Source organism: Dermacentor albipictus, chromosome 3 (assembly GCF_038994185.2).
Source record: "Dermacentor albipictus isolate Rhodes 1998 colony chromosome 3, USDA_Dalb.pri_finalv2, whole genome shotgun sequence".
In the NCBI taxonomy this organism is placed as follows: domain Eukaryota; kingdom Metazoa; phylum Arthropoda; class Arachnida; order Ixodida; family Ixodidae; genus Dermacentor; species Dermacentor albipictus.
In genome coordinates, this window is record NC_091823.1 from 9,180,748 (window position 1) to 9,198,698 (window position 17,951).

General features: G+C 47.1%; 1 protein-coding gene across 8 annotated transcripts in view; it reads left to right on the forward strand.

Annotated features, from left to right (window-relative positions):
- v (Tryptophan 2,3-dioxygenase vermilion) overlaps positions 1-17,951 on the forward strand; it is a 165,014-nt gene that overhangs the window by 138,429 nt on the left and 8,634 nt on the right. For all 8 annotated transcript variants that reach the window (XM_070535054.1, XM_070535051.1, XM_070535055.1 and 5 more), the window contains 5 exons: positions 3,782-3,895; positions 4,439-4,546; positions 9,699-9,743; positions 14,632-14,686; positions 17,293-17,430. In XM_070535054.1, coding sequence (XP_070391155.1) covers positions 3,782-3,895; positions 4,439-4,546; positions 9,699-9,743; positions 14,632-14,686; positions 17,293-17,430 — 460 coding nt within the window. The remainder of the gene's footprint in view (positions 1-3,781; positions 3,896-4,438; positions 4,547-9,698; positions 9,744-14,631; positions 14,687-17,292; positions 17,431-17,951) is intronic.

Sequence of the window (17,951 nt, forward strand, 5' to 3'; positions counted from 1 at the left end):
CGTGTTGCACCCAGTGAGAGAGAAGTGGTTCTTGAAGGGGTAAGGAAAGGTTGACGCTGTTTTCTGCAGCCCTTGCGGGAGCACGGCTCAGCGTCAACGGGGGTGGGGGGGGGGGGGATAGTGGGAGCAAAGGAGATAGGAGAGTAGAGGGTTAAAGGGTCGCCATGGCAGCGGATGAGCAGTCCGGCAGGAAGGTGTTGGCTAGCGACGCATAGAAGGAAAGAGCGAAAGGAAAGGGTGAACAAAGAATACGGCGTAAACGCCACTTTCCCCCGCTGAACCTAGCCCGACCGCATTTTGGGGGGACGGCGAGGGAGGGCGACAAGGAGGACAATAGTGACCCCGCCGCTTTCCCCCATGCTTCCGAGAGGACCCAATTCGACACAGCAGCTTATGGCTGTCTGAACGCTTGACTCATAGCATTGACCAGGCTCACCTGGGTGTGTGGGGGCCAGCAAGGGGCGGCTGAAGGACGGAAAGCTAGGACGAAAAAAGAAATCCGGAATGCGTCGTGCCTACTAAAGGCAAAGACAAGAGGTTGTTGACACGCAAATGCCAAAACATGCAATTAATTTTTTTTTTTCTGTCAGGGGCATTCATACAAGGAGCTTACTGCACATGCACGAACAAACAAATATATTATAACAGGAGCATGATGATTATGTCGCCGCAACATGCCATGCATGCTAAACAAACAAATAGTATACATATGCGCTCCATCTCGATGCAATATAAAATGGTTCCATCAGCTCTGAGGCACTATAATTCTCGATTCTCCTCAGAATCCTGACCCACTAAAGCCCACGAGCGTACATGCAAAATATACAATGCGCAGGCAAATTCTCAATACCGTTGCTTCTTATGGAAAGCTCAAGTTCTTATTCACGATCAATAAAGCAGCGGCTAAATTTATGCGACTTCCCCTGCTTGCTACGTGGTACAATGGCTTATCTCTTTAGGGGACGCATTTCGGTAAATTAGAAGTGCAATAATGGCGGTGTACCATTCATGGAGTTGACATGGGAGAACATATTCCTGGTTCCTGCACAGTGTGTCTGTGATCAGTGCGTTAGTTTTCAAAACACGTTGTTCAATCTCAGCAAGTCGTAGAGCACTAAAAGCCGACAAGGCGAAAATTGGCTTATTACGGGCCAATGTCCTCCAAAGAAAGCCAACTAGTAACCAATATTGGCAAATCCATACGAAAGTCGGTCCAATAATTCCCGCCTTGTTGAACGGCAGTGCCAATATTGTTTATTGACTGTGTAAACTGGGCCAACATTGGATCTCTATCAGAATGGCACAGCCAATATTGTTTACTGACTGTGTAAACTGGGCCAACATTGGATCTCTATCAGAATGGCACAGCCAATATTGTTTACTGACAGTGTAAACTGGGCCAACACTGGATCTCTATCAGAATGGCACAGCCAATATTGGCGCCACGCTGTTAACCTTGGGCCATAATTGGGCCAGGAATCAGAATGGCACTGCCAATATTGGAACCACGCTGTTAATCTTAGGCCGTCATTGGGCCAAGAAGTGCCAATATGTTTCCAACGTTGGCCCAACCTGACGTGCCGCCTGGGTTATTAAGGGCACTTTTGGACGACGGAATGGACCAAGTGGGCGAGACATTGCCATTATGCTACTGAGTGTATGTGGAAGTAGAGCAGAGTATTACTGACTCAAGAGCCAGCACTGCTTCCAGCATATCCTTCGTCGAACTAGCAGGCATCTTCGCAACGTGGGAACGTAGTGCCGTGAACAAAGCGCGTATCACATGCTGGCAGTTTTCCTGCTGACTGTTGCCAAGTGGTACTTGAGGTCGGTTTACTGCAGCCGCATAGGTGCGTTGTTCGGGCTCTTGTCGAACAGGTTTCTCAGCCGCTGAGACCGTTTGCGTTGGCTCAGTAACTTCATTTATCGGTGTGAGACGCGGGAAGTGGGATGCGTATTCTGTTTCCAAACCAGGCAGTTGTGGCGCTCTGGATGTCTTCTTCGTGTTCGATGGTGCGCTTGCACTCTTTGGACCCAGAACAAACAACTTATTTCTTCGCTGAGCAGCTGTCCGCGCAGGGCATCGACCGTAGCTAGCAGGATGATCACCGCCGCAATTTGCACACACAAAGTTGTCTTTACTAGCACACGTCTTAAAGTCATGAGGTCCCCCACAGCGCTTGCACCTCTGTTCCCCACGACAGTACTTAGCGATATGTCCGAAGCGCTGACACTTAAAACAGCGAGGTGGTGTCTCCACGTAGTCGACAAGCTCGTGTCTTGTGAAACCAAGGTTGATCTTCTCCGGGCGTTCAGAATTTGGAGCAAATGTGAGAACCACCGTGTTAGTGCGTCTTGACTCCCACTCACATGACGAGGTTTGGACCCGACGGATGATTCTTCTTGCATGGAACACGCCCTGAGGTCTCAGGTAGGTGAGTAGCTCTTCATCCGAGTACCATTTAGGGACTCCTCTAACAATGCACGTATTTTTCATGTAACTGTGTGGGACACGGGCAGATATGACTATGCCGCCGATTTTCTTGGTCTCTAGAAGGAGGTTGGCTTGTCCTTCTGTCTCTACATCTAAGAGCAATGCACCCTGTGCTGTGAAGTGGCTCTTCACTGGTGCTCCACCGAGAATCCTTTCAAGCTCAGAATACAGGACAATAGGGTTTACTTGCCTTAAATCATCTCTTTCGGATGCTGCAGTGATTAACACTGGAATGCCCTCCGCCCTGTCTTTACGATGGCGCACAATTCGGAAACCACCCTCGTCCATGTCCAGGTCCGAAGGGTTTGCCACGTTGTCGTCGTCGATGATAGTTGACTCGTCTTCAGATTCACCAGTGTCTTGTCGCTTGCAGTCAGGCTGGCTTGTACAAACCAGCTGACGTTTCTGACCCGGTGTCAGCTCTTGGGAGGTCATGGCGGGGTGCTCGTCGGTGCCAGCTTGGTTCCTTCTAGCACCTTGTGAGGCGGCGGGTGGGGCAGCACCCGTCGGTCTCCGATACGGAAGGTACCTTTTCGAGTCGACAGACGTCTTGAACCGTTCTGACCAGTAATATTACCAGAAAATAACGATAAATGTAGGCAGAGCTACTCAGACAGGCTAGCAGCAGATTCGTCGTCTTCTTCTTCTCAATGCCTCAAGCAAACACCTCTCCCTCTGTGTTCTGTGTACCAGCAGACAAACAGATGTTGTGCAAGCAAGGTAACATTTAACGTCAACTCACCACTCTTGTGTTAGACTAAACGTTGAAAAAATTAAACTTTCGTCGTCAATATCACCGCTAATTATCGTCAATCAAAGCAACCAGCACAGAAAGCTTCGCTTACATCGATTCCCACAGTGCATAGGATCTGCATAATTTTTTTTTTCTCTGTGGTTTGCGGAACAGTTTAAGGGGACACTAAAGGAAACTATTAAGTCGAGTTATATCGATATATTATTCGTCTAGAAGTCGACCATCGTTTTTTGTGTGCCAATATATGGCGTTGTTGCGTAGGAAGTTGCCACCGGAGGTGACGCCGCTGCTGCATTTCGATGGGGGCGAAATTCGAAAACACCCGCGTACTTAGATTTAGGTGCACGTTAAAGAACCCCAGGTGGTCAACATTTCCGGAGTACTCCACTACTGCGTGCCTCAAAATCAGAAAGTGGTTTTGGCACGTAAAACCCCATAATTACTTTTTTTTCAGAACCCTATTCTTCGATATAGCTCGAGGTAAAATTTTCAATTAGTGCCACTTTGAGAACGTGCGCTTATCTCAACCGCAGGAGCTGCGAGTCAACTACGGCAAGCAGCACTACCAGAAGGTGTTCGAAGATCCCTCCGCCATCCGCAAGATACAGGAGTCCGAGAAGGAGCTCACGTTACTGCAACTCGTAGAGGTGCATGCGCTTTCTTTTCTGCATCCACGCGCCGGCTATATTTTACTTTACTGTGCCAATACAATATTCCGTTATAGCCCTTCAACTAAATGAACGTGGTAACTGTATGTTACCAAGGAAATATTTTAAGACTCTGCTATTACACTGCGAAAGTCATGATACATTGAGAGATTTTGCATAGTAGAAACATATTACAGCAGGGGTTCTCAAAGTTTCGAAAGAAATGGCAGGGTGACCTACACACAAGTAAGGTAATGACAAGAAAAGGAGCATGCAGTAATAAAAGTGTGCACATGTGAACAAGCGTACCGATAACATAAGAAGTAGATTAGATATACAAAAAATATAACTCAGTTCGTACACTAATGTTGGCAATACTGCGCAGTAATCAATATACAGACATGTGAACAAGCATATAAACATTAACACGGATGGTCAACTTAATACATAGAAAGCACAACGAAACTCAGAAGAGCTAACTGAACAGTATGTTTTTTTTTTTTCGTTCGTTCCTGGTTCCGCATTGACGCTGTCGGGCCACAGCGGTGGCTGGAACGGACGCCCGGCCTGGAAGCGCATGGCTTCAACTTTTGGGAAAAGTATCAAAACGTCGTGACTCGCATGCTCGACCAAATGGAGGAGGACGCCAAGGTGCGTGCACCAACTGGTCCGAACTGATTGATTGATTGATTGATTGATTGATTGATTGATTGATTGATTGATTGATTGATTGATTGATTGATTGATTGATTGATTGATTGATTGATTGATTTCAACGTGCGGTAATCTCCTCAACGATAAACTGCTGTATGGTTGAACAAGATATTACCCAGAAAGGAAGTTCGGAGAGGATGGGTAACAGCTGGTAAATACGTCGAGCTAGCTTCTGCGACATCTATGTGCCTAAAGGGCAATGTTGCCTACCGGAAGGCAGCTTATAGGCTTCTGCAACAATGTCCAATTTTAAAGTAAAATAGCTCACTGTTTTCGGCAAACAGCGATTCTGTTCGCCAATCTGGACATTGGCGCTTTGTGTTTCTCTCTTGTGCACTTCGTCGCGTTCGCTCTGCGATTGCAACAAAGCCCGCCATTGTTTCACCACCACAAGCTTGACAGTGGATTATTATCATTGCACAGATATGCTGCTCACATTGTCGCATGACTTAAAATACCGCGTGCGCGTATGCCGCAAAGCCGCCCCCACCACGTACTCCCCCGGAAATGCGTTATACACGATAAGTAGTTATCCCATCGCCTGCACACCGATATTTAGCGCAATACTTGAGATTGCGGACTGCGATATTACGCAGACATGTGCAGGACGAATTGCTCACGCCTGAATGACACAACGGAAGATGAACCGTTTTGAGAATACGGCATCTGATCAATCAAAGCCTTTCTCGATTCACGGCAGCGATATAACTTACACGATGCACGAGCTTTCGCGATCACGACAATGGAGAGATTCTACTGCAATTCTTTCAATTTTTGCTCTTCTTCATAGGCTATAGCGGTGCATCGCCGGCGTTGGACGATAAGGAAGGAATGAAATCGAGCGAGATAAATCCTCAATTACGACATCTCGTGTCTCTACGCTTGTCATTGAGGGCAAGCATGTCCGTATATCTTTGCTGAACGTGGAGACTCTTGCTTCATGATAATGGGTAGCAGATGACATACTGAAAACGTTTCCTGTAAGCTTGCTTTCTCCTGTCATTGTGAAAAACGGGATAATGCGGTGCATATGCTGTAATAGACGCATCCTTTCGAAACTAGACAGTTTCCTACAGTTACTAGAGGAAATTCTGGCGCTGCAATTGTTAAACCACCATGAGAATGATGGAAGTACATAGATTTATCTGTTCTTCGTGCTTGGCTTCAGACGTTGTTGTGATTTCGTGTATACGCATTATGTGGGCCTAAATTGGCCTAAATTTCAAAGCAATTGATACTTCTTAAATGCAGAAGGTAGTAATACTCTGGAAACAAGCATAATTCCTGCTAATTGCCGTGGTTCCGCTTGTCCATGCGTCCGTGGCATAATAGTTGCAATATCGGGCTTCTGTTCTAGAGGTCTTGTGCTCGTATCCTGCTGTCAGACTAATGTAATAATGTTGATTTAATAATTTATAACTCAGTACTTTCCTTAAAATGATCACATTGCAAACTCACGAAGCCATTACAAGCGAGAAGAGGAGGTTTGGGCAAATCCATGTACTACCCATTATTCCCGTGCTGGTTCAACCGCCCTGCTTGCAAATCTCGTAGACACTAGCGCCACAGTTCCCTCTAGCAACTGTGCGAAACTCTGGTCAAAACACGTTGTGATAAACAGCATTCCCTCCTGTCTTAAAGCGAAATAGAGAGAGTGCGCTGGAAATTGTGGCCAAAAAAATTTGCAGCAGATCCAACGAGTTGGAGCCCGTGTATACAGCGAAGCACTGTGTGAACGCACAAAGAGTCGAAACACGAGTGCACACACAAGCCTTGCGACAAAGCCAACTTTCTCGCGACTGCTCTGTAGCTCTCAATCTGATGTAAATATCTTGGAAAATATCGTACTGAAATTGGCCGCTAAGACGACTGTATCATTACAGCGAGTTTCATTTACTTGTAATAGTTAGTTAGTTCACAGCGAAGTTGTAAGCGTTACAGAATTCCCGTCTGCTGCCAATACATGGGCATCTACGGAGGGATTATGGTTGCAGAAAGCGGCTGGGCTGTAACTCTTCCTTTATCGAAACTATCCCGAAACAAATTATATCACAATTAGCCGCTAGGACGACTGTAACGTTACGTCAAGTTTCATTTACTTTTCGTAATTGCGTAGTTCACAGTGAAGTTGTAAATATTGTGAAATTCCCGTCTGCTGCCACTACATGGGCTTCTGCGGGAGGGAAACGGGCAGCCCCATGTTTGTACGCTAGAATAAAACTCTAGTCAGCTAATTAACTAGAAAGTATGCTCAATCTCAAATGACAAACAAACGTGCATTTTTTCGTGAACTCCTTTGGACTGTGCCCCTGTCAACGCATATCGTTGCGCGCGTCGAAGCTGCGTCTACAACGTTTGCGTCTTTAGAGCGGCGTCGTAAAAGCCCTTCGGAAGTAGCTCTGTGTACGTATGACGTAGAGCATGACGTAGTGCGTGCCTGATATTTCTTTGTATTTCGCATAAATTACATATACATACATCATATGTATAGTTGCATACCAAGAAAACTTTACACCAATATGATTTATGCCACCATAGCAGCTTCGCTGGTCAATCAACTTCACAGGGTGGAACGGCTCCTCAGTTCTCTTTATTGCGATAGAACTTATATGGAGAGTTCAGGCTGATTGCCGTCGCCGTCGGCATGATGTTACGCGTATAAAGTCCAGAGGCGATAACTTTAGCCAGAGTTTTAAAATATGCGAATGCCACGTAGATGGACAGAACCAAGGTAATGTTGTTTGCCGTAGCTTGGAGATACTCAACTCATTGTTCTTTCATTCGTCCTAATTAGATAATTATTGTACAAATATCGATTAAGTCGTGTCTATAAGGCAGAAGTCTATAAGAATATTTTTAATCTACATAAACTCGCCCAATTACAAACTAGACCACCACTATATAGCACAAGACACTTCGAAGACTGGGCAGTACCGACACCACGGTCAAACTATGGGAAACAGTGTCTGAGATATACATTACCCACACTCCTAAACTATTACAATTCGGTTGGTTTCAATCTGTTCTCTTCCTCTCTCAATGAGCTCCGGCTGATGTACGCGATTGATTTGTAATACTTCTATGACCATTATATGTATATTTTTCTTTGATGATCTTCGTGACTTCTTGAGTAATGTATATGATGTGCAAAATTATGTATGTACGGTGTAAATGCGTATATTTGAATGAAAGAATGTGATGCTGCCTCTGCCCAAATGAGGGATGGGGGACTTGTCAAGCTGTTCAATGGACAGCTTTTTTTCCTCCACCCCTCCATCTGTATCTTACAAGATCTGTACATTACAAGATGGAAAATAAACTTTCATTTCATTTCATTTCATTCTTATTAATTAATCAGCTTCTCAGATATTATAATTACATTAAAAGTGTGAAGGAGAAAATTGCAGAGCGACATGAAAAACTCCCGATACGGCTTTCTGTAGCTCAATACGTGCTACATGCTACAGTTTTTTCCGAGCGGGAAAGAGGCCCGCAAATGCACGCAACATTGCTGCGCGATAGGCCGCTCGAGGCACATTGCGGCTGAAGTCTGCCGCAATGATTGCAGCTGAGAACGAATAGCTTGCCTGCCGGGGCGGGCCATGCGAGTAGTTGCGCGTTCTGCCACCGGCGGCATGCCACACGTGTTGTCCCCGTTAAGTGCGGACGTCCCATAAAGTTATTAAATATATAAGCATTTCTATGCTTACCCAACGACAAAAAAAAAGATCACCGTTGATTACGATACTTCCTCATTCGAAATGTGAGCGCAGCTCTACACGTGAAAGACGTATGCGTGTCAATATAATATGGTTATATAGGTACACGGTTTATATTAGGAAGAGAATGCTGTGAGTAGCGTGGCTGGCGCGGACAATCTGTCGTGCGGCACATTGCAAGTGCGGCACATTGTACATTGTGTGACGCGACTGCCTCGCTAATCGGGAGATCGCGATGACGCAGCGCGTGGGTGACGCCTGCAACTACGCGCCGCCTCTTGCGATCTCCGATTGCGATAGCAAATTAGTAGACAGCTATACGAAGTAACGATGGTATAGTTATCGGTCGTGTAAACTGGTAAGCGTTTGCTTATTAGCTAAATTAACAAGCATGGCGTCACGCGTGTTCAAGCAAACATCAACACATCTCAATAGATGACCGCGCACACTCGCTGTCAATACGCTGGAGTGAGGAAGCGCGGCAGCAGCAGCGAGCGAATTGACCTTCGTGCTGCCTCTCGCTTCAACGCGAACTAAGCGACGAGAACACAGCGCACGCGAATCTATCTGCACTCGGCGCACGCTGTGCCCATCGCCGATCGCTTTCAAGATAGGGTCCACACGGCCGCGCCAAACACAGCCGCCGCCGCCGCCGCCGGGGAGAAGGCCACCCCCCCCCCCCCTTTCCATCCCTCTCCGCGCTGGCTTGCGCACGACAGAAGACGGCGCACTTCCGGCTTTCCTCCCTTGCACGTGCAAGACTGAGCCACAATCGTCGGCCCACCCTCACACGCTTTCAATCGCACATGCACCATACGGCGCGCGGCGACGATTTTATCTCTCTTGGATTTTACACAGAACATCACGGCGACGGCGACGGCATATATATGCCTGGGGTGTCCATATAATTGCAATCGCAATAAAATTGGTGTCTATCACCGCGTATCTTTTTTTGTGCCACATTTGTCTTCTCTGTGCATCTTGTCGTGCGTATTAGTTTTTAAATGCACCAGTGCGAAGACGCCGTAGCTATTACTGGGATTATTATTATTATTATTATTATTATTATTATTATTATTATTATTATTATTATTATTATTATTATTATTATTATTATTATAATTATGTGGTTGTTGTTATTGTGGTTCATGATGATGAAGATGAACACTCCTGAGTGTAGGGTAGCAAGCAGTATCTTTCTCTTCCAGTTAACCTCACTGCCTCTCTCACCTCATTTCTAAGTATAGTCTGTCTAGCAATGGCCTTCCTTCTCACTTCTCGTTCATGTTGTGCCTAGCTGTTTGATTGAACACTATCTGACAGACACGTTTTCTGTTGATTATAGTTTGTTTTCTTCTTTTTTTCTACAGGCTGACAACAACGACGCTGTTCTAAGCAGTGTGGCGAAGAAACGGGTACGATTTTGCTGACAGTTCCATTTAGAGCGTCACTTATCAAATGGGGCGATGATGACAACCATGACCGTGGTGATTCGCAGCACGATATGTAGCGATGCTACAGAGAACAAGGCCGAGTCACCATGCTCACCCATCACTTTTCTTTTTCCCGTGCACATACGTCCACACGCCTCTCTGATATACCGTGTGTCCCAGCTAACGTTAGCCAAGCTGTTCAACGAAAAGAAAAAGATTTAAAAAACACGGTTCAATATACAATCTTAACACCCGCGGTGTGCGGTCGTCAGACTTGTGACGACCAATCATCGTATGTCTTTAAGAGTGTATATTCCACCATGTTCTTTTAGTCGTTTTTTAACAGCTTGACTAGCGTTAGCTGGGACACCACATAGAGCGTTTGAGAGTGCTCTATACAGGGCTCCCAAAGAAAACCCGCACAGAAGGCTGTATTCGCGCCACCCAGGTGCTATGTAAACGGTCTACGCATAGTCTACAGGCCTTCGTGATAGATGTAAGAGCACTGCTCACTACCGCACTCAAGTGTGCGCTATTTGCTTGTGCTCTCTCTCTCCCCCCTTCCACTGTTTCTCTTTTTATCCCCCTTAAACCTTCCCCCCGTGCAGGGAGCCTACCGGAATTACCTCTGGTTAACCTCCCTGCCTTTCTATGCATCCTTGTTTCCTGTCTTTGAGCGGCGCTGTGCAATGTAAACAGAGCAATGTTTTTGCGTTCCTGCTCGGTTAGGGACGACAAGGTGGCGGTTTCATTGTGCTGGTATACTGCAATTTGACGGTGTATCATCGTAGCAAATAGGATGGGGCAGATATAAGCGCCGAATCACTTCCAACTGATCTTTATTTCACACATGCGCGCAACGAATAGTTAGATTAGCGAGGTGTATTGCAAGTTTATCTCACCATAATTGGTTCTAGGCGAGGTCAACTTTTTTTTTTTGCTTACTGTTCAACACGCGCAAGTAGAAAATTAAAAAAATAATGCGTGGTAGTAATTCAGCGCGTGCCTGTGTCCTATACCGTCAAAATCGACGTGTTAGGCAACGCTTGTAAGTAGCGGCAACTTCAAGAACGCAGTAATTGTGCGTTATGCGTACCTTCCATTCTTTTGCTCATGTAACGTGGTGCTGGAGCATTGGAGACGTCCGCATGCGTTCAAGATGATTTGTAACGCTAGCACGTTGACAGCCCGCACGGTCTGCTAATTTACAGCATGAGAAATTCGCTCAGGCACAATGTCTACTCTCCGTCAAAAGTGCAAAGTTACTCTGCAAATGACACCTCATGTCACCAGGGCTTGATTCAGGGCTCCTGTGTCTTGTCTGGTGCTCCGATTTTCGGGAAATAATTATGATTGGGATTATTATTATGTTTGCAGACATAAAACGACTACAGAAAGAAGAAATATATTGATACATGAAAGAGGCATGGCGCACACATGCAAACGGGTGTGTATTTACAGGAGATAGAAATGGCGCCCAAGCAGCAGCCACAGTCTTCCGTCCTTGTTCTCTCAATACACCTTCATCATTCTCTTCCCCGCAATATCACTCTCCCAGGCGGCAGTTCCGTCCAGGTGCAGGCTATGGAGCATCAAGTAAGGCGGGTACATAGGGCTTGAGTCTAGCAACGTAAACAACATCGCTGCTTATGTCGGGAGGCATCGAAGACTCGCCTGCCAGTGCACTCTTGAATGCCACGTCAGAGATTTGGCACAAGATCTTGTACGGACCAGAGCAACGTCAAATGAATTTTTCGGACAATCCGACACGACGCGATGGTGTCCAGAGAAGCCCAAGATTACCAAGGGGAAAATGGGCTTCTCGGTGTCGACGGTCTTAACGGCACTTTTGGGAACCTTGCAAGGCAGTAAGGCGATCACGAGCGATTTGTCGGGACTGGGCGGCCAGGGCAATAGCATCACGGGTGTTAGCAGTTAGGGTCTGTAATTTGTTGGGAAGTAACGTGTCTATGGGTAATGCATGGCCGCGCCCAAACAAAAGGCAGAACGGTGAAAATCGGCGGTGTCATGATGAGACGAGTTATAAGCAAAAGTGATGTATGGCAGAGCGACGTCCCAGTCACGGTCATCGTGAAAAACGTACATCGCAAGCATTTTAGTTGGCGTGCTGTTAAGGCATTCGGTGAAGCCATTCGTCTGAGCGTGGTACGCGGTAGCAACTTTGTGCTCGGTAGCACATGAGCGGAGCAGATCATCGACGACCTCCGATAGGAAGTAACGGCCACGATCCGTAAGTGGCTGGCGACGGGCACCGTGGCGTAGGACTACGTCGTGTAGCAGAAAGTCGGCGACATCTGTCGCGCAGCTGGTTGGAATTGCTTGCGTAATGGCATATCTTGTAGCATAATCTGTTGCCACTGCAATCCACTTGTTTCCTCTGGTAGGAATAGGAAAAGGGCCAAGTAGGTCGAGCCCCACACGAAAAAAATGGCTCCATGGGGACGTCAATAGGTTGAAGGAAACCAGCATGCAGGAGGTAATGCAGGCGTCTTCCGGCGCTGACACAGATCGCAAGTAGCAACATAACGGCTGTAGGAGCGTCGTGTAGCTGCTGGAGCATGGGGGGTCGGAGGTGCCTTGGAACGACTAGCAGGAGCTCGGGACCGTCAGGGCGGACGCAGCGACGATATAAAGTCTCATCGTGGAGGGTGAACATACGGAGGGAAAGGCCGGCGAGGCGGTCCATGCGAAGGACGGGATCGCGGCATTGTTCGGCACCGATACGGAGCAAGTCGGAGATGTAAAGAATCCAAATGTCCGATCCAGCATCTGCGACGTCCGGTGGATCCACAGGATCGCGGGACAGGCAGTCGACCTCTTCATGCAGGCGTCCTGATTTACACGCGATGGAGAAGGTGTATTCTTGCAGGCGTAGGGCCCAACGAGCGAGGCGTCCTGTTGGATCCTTCAGAGAGGAGAGGCACAAAAAGTCGTGGTGATCAGTTACGGCGCAGAAACTGCGACCGAACAGGTAGGGTCGAAATTTGGCGACCGCCCATACGAGCGCTGAACATTCACGTTCTGCGATTGAGTGATTTCGGTTGGGCGAGGAAGAAGACGGCTGGCGTAAACGATGACGCACTCTTGACCCCGTTGACGCTGGCCGAGCGCGGCGCCGATGCCATGACCACTCGCGTCTGTGCGTACTTCAGTGGGAGCCGAGGGGTCAAAATGAGACAGAATCGTTGTTAGCCACTCAATAAGGGTAGCAAAGGCTTGCGCTTGCTGTAGTCCCCAAGAAAAGGGCGCATACTTCTTGACAATGTCGGTGAGCGGACGAGCGATATCAGAAAATCCTTTCACAAAGCAGGGAAATATGAATATAATTCCATAAACATTTGGACATCTTTTGCTGAACATGGAACGGGAAAGTTGCGCACAGCGCGTACTTTCTCCGTGTCAGGTTGTATTCCTGCAGCGTTCACGAGATGTCCGAGCACAATGATGTCGCGGCAGCCAAAATGGCACTTCGATGACTTCATCTGAAGGCCAGCACCGCGAAAGACAGAGAGGACAGTATCGAGGCGCTGAAGGTGACTCTTAAAGGTCGGCGAAAATACATTCACGCCGTCAAGATAACAAATACTTCCACCAAAATGATACAGGAAAGCGGCAGGCGCACAGATGCAAACGAGTGTGTACTTACAGGAGTTGTTGTTGTTGTCCTGAGTGGCCGTGGCACATACCCACAGTGGGGGATTGGCCAAGAATCGGATGGTTCAATTAGGTGCATAAAAAGGAGATAGAAATGACGTCCAAGCAGCAGCCAGTCTTCATCCTTCTTCTCCCGAGGCACCTTCATCGTTCTCTTCCCTGCACGACAAAATGGGCAAAATGGGCAATAATGGGCAAAATATTGAAAACATTTTGCCCTTCTAATAGTAGAAGGGCAAAATAATGTGAGGAAACGGAAGTGCGTCTTAAAAGCTCGAAAGCTTTGGATTTTTGCGACAACGGCAGCTCTGTAGGTGCTCAAGGACGTGACGATGCCAATCGTAAAAGTTTATTTACGCGTCCTATAATTGAAATACTACGCATGTTTTTCCTCTTATGTCTCTAGGTTGTCTATAAATTGCTTGTTGAATTGTGGCTATGCACATTTTGCCGACAAACATTTGCGCAATTACCGCAAACAACCTGAAAGACCTGGAAAAGTACAGATTTCTCAACGAACTTTGTTTATTGACTGCGAATAGGCTTCACACAGCCGAAATTATAAGTCGGTAGGAAAGCGAAGCGGTCTGCGAAAATATTCTATTGACAAGTTATGCTACCTAAATTCACATTTATTGATGACTCTACAGGCCCGTTTACGCATGCAATGGCTACCAAACTTATGACACTCACTGCATATCCAAGGCAGACCAACTTACCTAATTTCGTCTTTAGACAAACTAAGCGGACGTGTAGTTTAAACGACATGTACAACTTTAAGACGTTTTAAGGTTTGCCTTTGGAAGCTAAGCTCCAAGAAAAAACAGTGAAATGTTCCTTGCACTGTTAGGCATGTATCACTCTGCATAAAGGCCAAGCAGGGGTTCGCGTGGGTTTCAGAGGATCGGATCAACAATTCATTTGTCTGGGACGCGTTCTCCTGCCTGTTTGTTGCGAAATGTCCCACCATCTGCCGCGCGAGAAACTTCGCAGTTTAACCAGTTCAAAATAAATAAGTGAGCAAAAGAAATGTAGTCGTCGCTCGCACTCCGCTCTTCTCTTTTTGTGGGATTTTTGTCGTGTCGTCTAAACGACCTAATCCCTCCGTCCCTCACTAATGTTGTGTTTTGTTCTCGCAATGTGACAGCCAGTGCCCACTCTAATACATTCTCTGCCTTCATTTCTGCCTTTACAGGAGACCTTCGACAGTCTCTTCGACGTTAACAAGCACAACGCCCTGCTTTCTAGAGGTGATCCGTTCACATTTCTTCCTGTATGCGCGCAAGAAGTCTGATGCTCCAGACGAGTCTCGCAAACAGAGGGTTTCACAAGACCCCGATGCTCTCGTCTTTAAGCTTAAGCAGACTCTTTTTTGTGTACTTCCTGGGAGATGTTAGGTCATAGTCGCTTGTTGGCGCTGCTTTACTTTTAATTCGTTCAATTTAGGTCAGCCTGGAAGAGATACCGACGGCGCCTCCCTTAACATTACTGTTTTATATGGGTCGACAGCACATGCTTCGTTCTCGCTGACACTGTCGCGAGAGCATTTCCTTAAGCACTCTTAGGCAGGGGATTTCAGAACAGTTACAGACTGTGATTTCCTTACTGTGATTCGAGCCAGCCACCAGCTCAATATGTTCGCAATAAATTTCACACAGCAAAATCATTCTTGATAAGTAGAGAATCTGTCTTTCAAAAGGAACATCTATGTAGCCAGAAAATTTCGCTGTGACGCATGGTTCATCCCTTCTAAAAGCAAGCTTAGAAACACAGGCAAAAAGGATGAAAGGGACAACATAAACTGTTCACTTGGCGTATAAGTGAAATGAAAAATGCGTGCAACGACTCTCCACGTCTTCCTAGCTGTCAGCGATCAACAATAAGCATTGACGAAAAAGAACTTTGAAAACTTGCCCCGCTGTCGACGAAAGTGACGCCAGTGAGAGCTTTTCCGATGGTGGAACCGCGAACTCACACGTACATGTCATGCATTGCCACTTGTGCGCCGAAATCGGCAGCATTTTTCGTGACGTCACGCTCTGCACCTTGCTTATATAGACGTCACGGAGATGCGACGCCACGTGCTGTGAGCGTTGTCAGACACAGCAGTGCCATCGCATCTCCGTGACATGTCGCCGCGCCCTTTGTCTATAAGCAAGGTGCAAAGCGTGACGTCTGGTACATATTATATCGTATCATATTTTTATTTGCTTTTATTTGTTTACACATACTGCAGGCCATTGTTCTGGCCCAAGCAGGAGGGGTTGTACACTAATTGACAAGCGGATTACAGACATTGTATGACAAATGAAAGATCGTGACAATACAGAACCAAAAACAATAAAAACTTTGGAAATGGAATAATCATGTGAAAGTACGTTCCAGCTCTTTTGCAAAGTTATCGGAACCACTGATGCTGTCCGGCAGGCAATTCCACTCTTCCATGGTTCTCGGAAAGAAGCTGTGCTTGTGCATACATCAATTACAGCAATTAAAGCAAATTCCACTGCATATACTTTTGACAAAACACATTAATAATTAGAGGCAAGTTTCTGAATATTTCTCACTGAATATTATTGTTCAATGTTGTGGATAGAGAACATCAAGTGGAAAGACAGCTTATCGTCTGCTTTTTTTAACGCGATAGCGTTAAGGAGCTCGTGTCGCAGAAAAGCCGGTGTCGTCGGCGTCGGGTGTCGGCGTCGGCGGCGTTGACCGTGAGCGATAAATCACGGCACGCTCTTCATAAATAAAAAGCAACTTCCAAGATTGGCCCGGTGGGAATCGAACCCAGGTCTCCGGAGTGTGAGACAGAGACGCTACCACTCAGCCACGAGTTCGATGCTTCCAAGCGGTGCAAACGCGCCTCTAGTGAATGCGGTGTTGCCTTCGAAACCAGCCGTGGAAAGTTATACTGCGGTGTATATCGGTAATTATGAACATGTAACGTACAGAAGTCACAATTACACGAGTTGCGAAGTGCGTTTCCGCTGCATTTCTTTTGCGCTTTCCGCACACGCAGAGCCATCTTGCGGCAAACACAGAAGACCCCCTCCTCTCAATGTACGGCGCTGCCCCGACAGGAGGCGCGCCGCGCGCGCATTGGGACCGCTGCCAGGCGCGTCGCGGGACTCCCTTTCCCCTGACGACGCTTCGCCGTGCTTCCGGTTTAGATTACTATCTATCTCTCTGCCCGTGCCGATCACGGCGTAGATCGTTTTCCCTCCGAGACACCGAGTTCTTTGGTTCGTTTCGTTCGCTCAGGCGCACGTTTCGTTGTCGCGCCGAACGCTGCGTTGCTCGACGTTCACCGCGTGATAGGTGGGCGCATCGTAAGTGATTGCTGTGCCGTAGCGCATTGTCTTATACCCCTTGGCGGGTCGACGGGAACGCTGTCGCGTCCCACTCTTGAAGGCGAAGCTTAAGCGTCCTCCAATTTTTTTTTCGCCGATATGCAGGTATATATACCCACTGCAGTAGTACACCGCATGAGCACTAAAAAAAAACAAATTAGTGTCACTCACTCGCTCACTAGCTCACTCACCCACTTATTCATCACCTGTTCACTCACCTACTCACCCAATTACTCACCTATTCACTCATCTGCTTTCACTCACTCACTCACTCACTCACTCACTCACTCACTCACTCACTCACTCACTCACTCACTCGGCATCCATACACCGGTACCTGCAATACCCCCATAACATACGCTATAACCTAACTATATCCCGTTTTGTGTACTCGTTAGAGAGCCCGTTTTATGACAAACACGAAGGTTATCCACAACAGCGACCGTGTGCCCTCTCTCTCACTCCGCCAACGTCCTTATAAGGATGAATGCGTGCGTGCGCAGGCGAGCGTCGTCTGAGCCACCAAGCCATGAAGGGCGCCATGATGATCTTCCTGTACCGCGACCAGCCGCGCTTCCACCAGCCCTACTATCTGCTCACGCTTCTCATGGACACCGACTCGCTCTTGACCAAGTGGCGCTGTAAGTGCTGCGCTCGTGCGTGTACCGGAGGAATCGCGTGCACTACAATCTGCCTCGGCGTTTCAAGAGGAGGGGCATTCACTTAGTGATGGGAGACGCAAATAGCACGCGTCAAGTCGCTGTAAAATTCAATATAAACGATTAACTCAGGCGTCGCTTTGCCTCTGAGTACACCTATGCCAAATAAATGCTCACACGCGCTACCATTTGGCTACAGTCGAACGAATGTAAATAATCTCGGTGAAGCTAAATAAGATGTCGATTCTCGGCCAGCAGTTAAATGTAGATATCTACTTTACCTTTGTCTTTTCTTTCGCTTTTAAAGAAAATGTCCGACATAGAAATATAGAAAAAAAAATATCAAGCATGACGTTTGCGACCCCAACTACACAATCAAAATATTTGTCGCAACGAGACAGGAAACATCGAGTATTTCCCGCTGTCATGGTCAAGCTGCCATGAAGTAAAACACGTTCTTCTTGGAGACCTGGAAAGAGAAGGGTCGAAATGGTTATCCTTCC